The sequence below is a fragment of the Hemicordylus capensis genome, chromosome 7, assembly GCF_027244095.1.
Source record: "Hemicordylus capensis ecotype Gifberg chromosome 7, rHemCap1.1.pri, whole genome shotgun sequence".
NCBI lineage: Eukaryota > Metazoa > Chordata > Lepidosauria > Squamata > Cordylidae > Hemicordylus > Hemicordylus capensis.
Window position 1 is genome coordinate 27,594,429 of NC_069663.1, and position 9,549 is coordinate 27,603,977.

The following is a 9,549-nucleotide window of genomic DNA, read 5'->3' on the forward strand; positions in this document are numbered from 1 at the left end:
TCCCCCGCTAGCCAATGACCTCGCGTCCCGCCTGGCTTCCCCCCGCCTCCGTTACCCTTTTCACCAATCGCATCGAAGTCCAGACTGCAAAATAAATGCGCACGCCAAGCTTGATTCGCTGGGGGGAGGGGTTGGTTTTCGTTTCCTCTGTGAAGCTTTCGCGGGAACGTAACCAATAGGAAGCCGGGATGCGTCTGAGAGTCAGGCGCCTCGGCCAATGGGCGAAGGCGATGTTAAGTGGGGAGAGAAGGGTTGAAGCTGGACTTAAAGGAGGGCCAGGCTGGTAGCAGAGGAGGTGTGAGCGCTTTGTGCAGTCTCTGGCAAAGGTGGCCCTCTCCAGTTGTTGCTGGACTACAACTCCCATCATGACCCAGCCTTTGTGGTTAGGGTTGATGGGAGTTGTAGTCCAGCAACATCTGGAGAGGGCCACATTTGCCCAGCCCTGCTTTACCAGATGGCCAATGGCATGCTGAGGTGTGCAGGGAAGCACTCTCTCTTACCAGGCACTTAGTATGGAGGGTCTATCATGGCGCAGAAGAGCACACGCATAATTATTATTATTTGTTGTTGTTCCTTTGGTGGGGCAGGGCCAGATTATGACATGGTGAGGCCCTAAACTATGTCAGGCTTAAAAAGCTTACACAAATATTATTCTGACAAATAAGGGTGACCAAAGCAACTTTTTTTTTTAAAGGAACAGAGGAACCTGCCATATACTGAGTCAGACCATATGTCCATCTTGCTCAGTATTGTCTTCACAGACTGGCAGCGGCTTCTCCAAGCTTGCAGGCAGGAATCTCTCTCAGCCCTATCTTGGAGATGCCACTAGGGAGGGAACTGGGAATCTTAGCTCCATCCCCTGAGGGGAATCTCTTACAATGTCTCCCATTCAAATGCAACCAGGGTGGAACCTGCTTAGCTAAGGGGACAAGTCATGCTTGCTACCACAAGACCACGGCAAAGATGTAATGAAAACTGTTCTTGTAAGATTATTAGTTTATCTTGCAGTAAGCATATGTGCATTAGAAATACCTTCCAGTGAAAATACAGAACTTGAAATGTTGTCTGTTTGTATTCAGAAGCCCCTCATAACACAAGGCCTTAAACTGTAGCTTGCTTAGCTTGTGCCTAAATCTGGCACTTGGCAGGAGTTCCCAAACACGGATCCCCAGCTGCAGTTGGGCTACAATCCCATCATTCCCAGGTACAATGAATAAATTGTGTGTGTGTGTGTGAGATGGGAGGTGTAATCCAACAACTGCTGGAGCAACCCTGCTTGCCCACTGCAGACAAATGCCATTGTTAGTCTTCAAGAAGGCCCAAGGCTCTCTGCGGCTTTTAACACTAGGGAGAGATAAAGCTCTGCAAATGCGATTAGAGACACCTCTTAATTGCATTTCAGGTGAGGGAAGTGTGGACTTCTGCATGGGTGGATTCTGGTTTCCTCTGGAAGAGAGATTAATGGAATTAGCCCTTATATGGATAATTGGGTGCTGCTGACACACACACTTACTGGGTTTTGTAATATTTGCTTTATTCACAAATATGCAAGCAAATATGCAAATATATACCACAGCACACTCTTGCAATCAGCAACAGGTTACAACCATTCCCAGGTCCCATGTTATTGTTATTATTATTATTAACATTTTATATCCCCGCTCTGCCTCCGAGGAGCCCAGAGCAGTGTACTACATACTTCAGTTTCTCCTCACAACAACCCTGTGAAGTAGGTTAGGCTGAGAGAGAAGTGACTGGCCCAGAGTCACCCAGCAAGTCTCATGGCTGAATGGGGATTTGAACTCCGGTCTCCCCAGTCCTAGTCCAGCACTTTAACCACTACCCACGCTGGCACCCTGAGGCAAGTCACATGACTGACTCCCCCAGCTATGCACCCATCCGGGCTTCCTTCAGTTGTATTCATCCTCCAAAATTGATGTGAGTGTTTAGACCTGGAGCTACCAGAACAGCAGGTCTTTCTCTAGTACCATTAAATGACTTGCATCGTCCACAATTTACAAAACCTTTAAAAAAATAATTTAGGATCATGTTCTATTGTGGCACATACAGAGGCGTATCTAGGGAAAATAGCACCTAGGGCAAGCACTGAAAGTACGCCCCCTGTCCAAACATCTGACACCCATCTTTCAGATAACTTTACCATAATATCAGCTCAAAAATACAAGTCAAGCTCGTTAATCTTTTAATATTTCAAAAACTATTTAGCAGTGGGCATAGCCAGACCAAAAAATGCTGGAAAACTATGAATTTCAGTATGCTGGGGCTCATGCAATACCCAAATACTATGTGGAGGTGTACTTGGAAAACTAAACAGAAGTGTCTGTCTAATTCTCTACTATGCATTGTAGCATAGCTATTACATAAGTTTTTAAAATCAATGGAGAATTTGACTTTCCCAGATACTCTGGAAATAATTAAAGGATATGCAGAGTAAACTGTGTCTCTGCTTGGAATATATTCTAGTATTTCAGAAAGACAGTTAAAATGAGAGAAATAAACTCCCAGTGGGCCTTAATACTAAGGATTTCACACTGATTCAAAGACAAACTCACCATTAATAGCCATATTATTAAGACATCACATTTAACTCACTTATCACAAGAAGCAAAGTAAGAGCAAATGAATACAATCCTAGCTCATAGGCTTCAGCTCAGTATTCACAAGCCCTGATTCTCTATACATAGTGCCAAACTAAATACAGTGATATATAGATATAGATATAGATATAGATATAGATATAGATATAGATATAGGTGTGTGTGTGTATAAAACCTGTAGCCCCTTTGGGGGGGCTTCCTAAAGGCCATGTGTGGGGGGGTCTGCAAAGGTTCCCCCTCCCCCCGCTGGCTTCTAGGGCCTCGCAGGGACCATTTGAGCGTGTGCGGTGGCCGTTTTTAATAATAATTAAAAAAAAATTTTTAAGACCGCTGAAAACAAAATGGTCGCCGCACATGCTCAAATGGCTTCTGCAAGGCCTGGCATGGCCTAGGGCCTCACAGAGGCCATTTGAGCATGCACGGTGGCCATTTTGTTTTTGGCAGCCATTTTTTCAAATTTTTAATTTTTAAGAATGGCGCCCCCCCTTCAAGTGGCACCCAGGGCACGTGCCCTGCCTGCCCCATCCTAGATACGCCCCTGGGCACATAGGTTTTATACACACCACAAACACACACACACACATTTAACTATGCTTTTTATTACTATTCAGCCTCATTTAAGATTTCTTTACTTCATGAGGTGAGCTTCAGTGAGGGGGGAGGCATTTTAAAATCTTGTCTCTGGGCCCACTCCAACCTTGCTATGCCCTTGGGGCTGTTCTTATGTTTCTTATAAACCTTAGAGAGTCACTGACAGTTAGTATAGCAATACAGTACTAAGCTAGATGGTCTGACTCAGTCAAATGCAGCTTCCTGTGTTCTCCCTTCCAGACTCCCCATTCATCAGGACCAGCTTGGGAAACATGAATGGATGAGACAGATTCAGACTAGCATGGATTAGGCCTTCCTGCTTGCCTGGAGAACTGGACGCTCACTCACTCACTTGCCCGCCCCCTCTCTCTCTCTCTCTCTCTCTCTCTCTCTCTCTCTCTCTCTCTCTCTCTCTCTCTCACACACACACACACACACACACACACACAGAGCATCGCTCAACCTTGGGTCCTTATGGCTGGAGAATATGGGAGTTGTAATCCAACAACATCTGGGAACCCAAGATTGAGAACAGATGCGACTTGTCACTTGACTCCGATGACCAAGCAAGTGGTCCATGAGAAACAATAGTGAGCTTCTAGCCCTTCCCAGATTGACTCGGCAGCAAGCATTGTGTCTTCTGGGAGTCCAGCCGACATGTCCTTCATAACAAATAAGAATGAGATTTCGTTGTGAGGACAATGTGGGTTACTCTCCCCCATTGTCCCCCTGGCCGCTCTCTGGGTGTGGAAAGACAAACTGGAGGGCCTGCCGCCATGTCTGCCTGTTTCATAAGCTGTTGGGCACTTTGTATCTTCTCTTCAGGCGAGCAAAAGGGCCCAGTTCCTCCTTGAAAACGAAATCCCAAAGGACAATAATCCAGGAGTTGTGGTAGGGAAGACTGTCGTAATATTCAGAAGCGATCTTCTTGACCTAAAGGGACACAAGGCGTCATGGGAAAATGTCTGGCAAAACAAGAACACAGAGACATAGGAAGCTGCCCTATACCAGGTCAGACCCTTGGTTAGTTCAGTGTTGTCTATAGTCACTGGCAGTGGCTTCAGGGGTGTAACTCTAATAGGGCAAGGGGAGACAGTTGGCTGGGGGCCCACTGCCTTGGGGAGGCCCCCAGAGGCAAGTCATATGACCGACCTCCCAGCTGCACACCCACCCGGGCTTCCTTCAGTTGTTTTCAGCCTCCGAAATTGACGTGAATTTTAAGACCTGGAGCTACCAGACAAGCATGTCTTTCTCTAGTTCCATTATATGACTTGCATCGTTCACAATTTACAAAACCTTTTAAAAAATAATTCAGAAATAATTAAAAAAATGTTCTGTTGTGGCACATAGGGGTGTGTGTATGTGTGTATAAAACTATGCTTTTTGCTACCACTATTTAGCCTCATTTAAGATTTCTTTACTTCATGAGCTGAGCTTCGGGTGGGGGGGGCATTTTAAAATCTTGTCTCTGGGCCCACTCCAACTTTGCTATGCCCCTGAGTGGCTTCTCCAAGGTTTCAGGCAGGAAGTTTTTCAAACTCAGCCCTGCCTACCTGCTGCCAGGGACTGAACCTGGGACCTTCTTCATGCAAATATGCAGATGCTGCTCTTCCTCTGAACTTTCCCCAGGCTGGAGAAAGACGGAGAGCTGGAGAAAGACGGCCCACACTAGTCGAAGGTGGACCCAGTCCGCTGTGGTGGATCTGCAAAGGACCAGCCCAGGTGGACTTTACCTGCAGATATGTACTAGGGAGGGGAGGCTGGGATAGTCGTAACCCAGTGATTCTCAAACTGTGTGCCAGGCTGTGTGAGAAATGCAATGAATGCAAGCAGAGGTGTACCTAGGTAATTTTGGAGCCTGGACCTAAAGGCCTTTGCCCCCGCTGCAAGTTAAGCATCACCCCCCCTACACACACACACACACACACACGGTATTTTAACACATGGATTCTTGAGGGCACAAACAGCAGCAGAACTCACAAGAACGTAAGAATAGAAAACACAGGTCTATTTATGCAAATATGCATTAGCAGACACATTTCAACACACAACGTAACATATTCCCATCCCACAGATTTCTTTCCCCTCTCTGTCTCTAAAGCAGAGGTCATGCTTGGCCACCTGGCCAGTGGTGCAGCACCACACCACCTGGGACAGACTAAAGAAGATTGGGGGGGCGGGGGGGGCAGAGTCCCTGGACCTCGCCCCGGAAGTCCAGGGCTAAGAGCACCTCTGAATGCAAGGCTGATCCACAGCTGTGACCGACGTACTCACCTTTCCGCAGAGGCTGACTGGGAAGAGACCAAGCTCCATCTCTGGATATTTTCGCTTTAAAAATATCTTTTAATTGGAACTTGATACTGATTGTGGTTTTTAACCTGACTTTTAACTTGTTTACTCCATTTGGTTAATTTTATTACTTTTATTGTATCCATTTTATTGTCGTGAGCCGCCCCGAGCCGTAGTGTACTGGATGGGTGGGGTATAAATATCTTAAACAAACAAACAAACAAACAATAAGCCAGAGCCGTGACTCCTGCGGAGATGCAGGGGGCACCCTTCTTTGTAGCTGTAGGTGATCACATATGAAGCCGCCTGAGAATGTGTCAGACCCACCCTTGGTCTCTGTAACTTAGTTATTTCCAGCGTCTCAGACAGGTCTTTTCCAGCCCTGCCTGGAAGTGCCAGGGACTAGACCCATGCCCCTTCCAACTCATAGACCTCACTTGACAGCTGCTTGCAGCTGACCGGCAGTTCCCTTTGGGAACTGTGATTGTGAGCCCTTTGGGGACAGGGAGCCACTTTATTTACTTATTTATATCTATGTAAACCGCTTTGGGAACTTTGCTCGAAAAGCAGTATATAAATATTCATCGTATCCGTGTCCACCGTAACCCCCCCTCACACACACACACACACACACACACACACACACACACACACACTTTTATAATGCCTCTACCTCCTAAATTAGGTTTCCAACCTTGGGCCCCCCAGATGTTGTTGGACTACAACTCCCGTCATCCCAAGCAGTGTTCCCTCTAACAGAGACTCTCAGATGTTGTTGACTACAACTCCCATAATCCCCAGCCAAAGGCCATCATTGAGCTGAGGATGGTGGGAGTTGTAGTCAACAACATCCAGGAAGCCCTGTTAGAGGGAACACTGATCCCAAGCCACAAAAGGCCTTTGTGGCTGGGGATGATGGGAGCTGTCGTCCAACAGTATCTGGGGATCCCGGCTTGGTACCCCCATCCAAAACAACAGCCGGGGGGTAGGTGTTCCTTACCAGCGGCAGCTTGCTCCCTGGAATGCTAGGGAAATCGTGGTGTTCCATATGGTAGCCCACATTGAAGGTGACCCAGTTTAAAGGTCCGTAATAGGAGACGGTGTCAAAACCTTTGGCGTACATATAGTGCTCAGCAATAAAGTGCCCCGAGATGGGGTGAAGGCCTGTGGCCAAGATGGTGCCGCCCATGAGGTAGAAGAGGGGCTTAGCCCCCCAAAGGCTGTAGATGAGGAGATTGTAGGCCAGTTGGACAGCAACGTTGATCAGCTCCATGGATGATAAGGGCTTGGGGTTGACCCACAGAGGCCGCAACGAGTACATTACTGGCTGCAGAATAAGCCAGAGGAACTTCCGCAGAGGGGTGTTGAAGAAGCGGCCCTCCAGTTCAGTGGGGACATCCACATCCAGCCCGTCCACAGCCAAGTAGCGGTGATGATCGACATGGTACTTCTTGAAGGAGGTGGCATATGGGATGCCGATGGGCAGGTTGGCAAAGATGCCAAAGAAGCGGTTCCACCGGGCCCTCTTGTTGCCAAAGGGCACGTTGTGGGAGATATCGTGGATGGCCAAAGTCATGGAGTGGTTGATGCAGCCCCCAAAGGCGTAGGCCCAGAAGAAGACCCATTTCCAGGGCAAGTCCTTCACCAGGAAGCAGACCACCATCTGAGTGAGGACCATGAGGGTCACCACCCACTTCATGTTGGGGTCTGGGCCCATCAGCTTCTTTATCTCGGGGTATTTAGCTGTGTGGGAGGAAACACCATGGATAAATTAGTTAGTGTCACCCAGGGGTGCCCAACTCAGACACCCCAGAGGGCCAAAGCCAACCATGACATGTTGGGGACCCTAAGTTAGGGTGCAGGGGCCAAAGTCAACTTTCAGCGCATTATGACATTAACAATATTTATGAAAGCAATTAGTAGCTACTTGTGGATCTCCCCCGCCCCCCGCCATCAAAGTACCCTCAAATGTAACCCAGGATAGAAGCCAGAAAATGGGCTCCGTTCCTGCTTGCTCAGTGGGGCCAGTGGGGCTCTTACCCCTGGACTTCAGGGCTGAAGTCCAAGGCCTCCACACACCCCGGGGGGGCCCCAAACCCTCTTTGGTCTGTCCTTGGTAGTGTGGTCACTGCTGGCCCACACTGCGCCAGGCAGCTGAGTGTGATTGTGACCTGTGTCAGGTGCATCATCATCATCATCATCATCATCATTATTATTACATTTATATCCCGCTGGCATGGGTGGTTTTAAAAGGGGGTTAAACAAATTCATGGAGGACAAGTCTGTCAACGGCTTAGGAACATAGGAAGCTGCCATATACTGAGTCAGGCCCTCGGCCCATCTTGCTCAGTATTGTCTGCACAGACTGGCAGTGGCTTCTCCAAGGCTGCAGGCAGGAATCTCTCTCAGCCCTATCTTGGAGAAGCCAGGGAGGGAACTTGGAGCCTAGATTTATTTTATTTTATTTTTAAATTTTCTATCCCGCTCTTCCTCCAAGGAGCCCAGAGCGGTGTACTACATACTTAGGTTTCTCCTCACAACAACCCTGTGAAGTCAGTTAGGCGGAGAGAGAAGTGACTGGCCCAGAGTCTCATGGCAAGTCACATGGCTGAATGGGGATTTGAACTCGGGTCTCCCCGGTCCTAGTCCAGCACTCTAACCACTACACCACGCTGGCTCTTTAGAGACAGCGTGGGGAGTGGGGAAAGAAATATGTGGGAGAAGAATAGGGGGGTGATGCTTAACTTGCGGGTGGGGGGCGGCTCCAGCAAGGGGGGAGGCCCCCAAAGGCCTTTAGGTCCAGGCTCCGAAATTACCTAGGTGCACCTCTGAGTGCATGCCAGCCACCAACCAATGCCAAGCCCTCTCCTCTCCCTAAACAGATGCTGCTTTCAGGCTGCGATGCTACACATGCTTACTTGAGGAGTAGGCCATACTGGGCGCCCATGAGTACGTAGGATGGCATTGTAAGGCGGCTTCCAGAGAGGAAGAAAGAGCCCCCACCCCCACCAGAGAAGAGGGAGGCCCTCTGCTTCACTGGGGTGTGCTCTGCCTGTGCCTTCTGGATGCTGCAGCTACCACTGATCCATCCCAATCCATCCATTGCTGCTGCTGAAGCAAGAGCAGCAACTGGGTCGCTTCCTCATCAGTCCTTTGCTGTCACTTGCATCTCATCTGGCCGTGGTCCCAAGCACTGCAATAGCATTCAGCCGCTGGTGCTCATCACCGGGCCAGGCCAAGAGCTCTGCATGGCTCCTGCTGTTGTGCAGAATATGCCTACCAGAGGGCCAGCAAAACAAAACAAAACAAAAGTCTCCCCAGGCACAGGTGATCTCAAGAGTCATAAAAAGAGCAATTGAGTTGCTTCAGATGATCAAAGGCTCACTTGCACTAATTAATAACTGCTCATAAGGGTGGAGTACTCACATGGACGGCCTCATGTAGGAGCAACCCAAGCAGGCAAAATAGGGGCGCGGGGGGCGGGGGCGGTTTGCCAAACGAAACAGAATAAAAATGAAAAAATGGGGCCGGTTTCTGAAACACCGAACTGTGTGTCTGTTTTTCAATCATATTTTCATATCGCCTGATATGTACATCTCTAGGCGGTGAACAAAATTTAAAATATAAAAAGTAAAAGCAGGTTAAAAATCCATAAAACACTATTAAAACAATCTCATATAACAAGTTGCTAAAACAATTTGTTAAAATTAATCCCAGTTAAAAGTTTGTGAGAACAGGTGCATCTTGAGGGTCTTACTGAAAACAATCAGAGAAGGAGATGCTCTTATTTCAACAGAGCGCATATTCCAAACCACCCAAGAAGGTGGTGCTGGGGGACTACTGCTCGGCCCCATGGTCATTGGCCTGTGGGGTCCCGCAGGGTTCGGTTTTGTCCCCCATGCTGTTTAACATCTACATGAAGCTGCTGGGAGAGGTCATTCGGAGACTTGGACTGAGTTGTCAGCAGTATGCAGATGACACTCAGCTCTATCTCTCCTTGTCACCTGATCCTAGGGAGGCGGTGGATGTCCTGAATCGGGGATTGGAGGCA

The 9,549-nt window shown here is 48.4% G+C and overlaps 1 protein-coding gene across 1 annotated transcript; it reads right to left on the reverse strand.

The window, feature by feature from the left end:
* Positions 1 to 3,577: 3,577 nt before the first annotated feature.
* LOC128333104 (sphingolipid delta(4)-desaturase/C4-monooxygenase DES2-like) lies at positions 3,578 to 7,600 on the reverse strand. The gene is made up of 3 exons (XM_053268193.1): positions 7,539 to 7,600; positions 6,499 to 7,241; positions 3,578 to 4,142 (listed from the first exon to the last, which is right to left on the reverse strand). Exons 2-3 carry the CDS (start codon positions 7,213 to 7,215, stop codon positions 3,999 to 4,001), a joined length of 861 nt encoding a protein of 286 aa, XP_053124168.1. The 5' UTR covers positions 7,216 to 7,241; positions 7,539 to 7,600; the 3' UTR covers positions 3,578 to 3,998.
* Between the last annotated feature and the right edge of the window lie 1,949 nt (positions 7,601 to 9,549).

Coding starts and splice junctions, on each gene's coding strand:
- LOC128333104 (XM_053268193.1), bottom strand. CDS start 7,215: ATGGGCCCAGACCCCAACATGAAGTGGGTGGTGACCCTCATGGTCCTC. Junction 4,143..6,498: donor CAGGGAGCAAGCTGCCGCTG/GTAAGGAACACC, acceptor GTGTCCCTTTAG/GTCAAGAAGATCGCTTCTGA.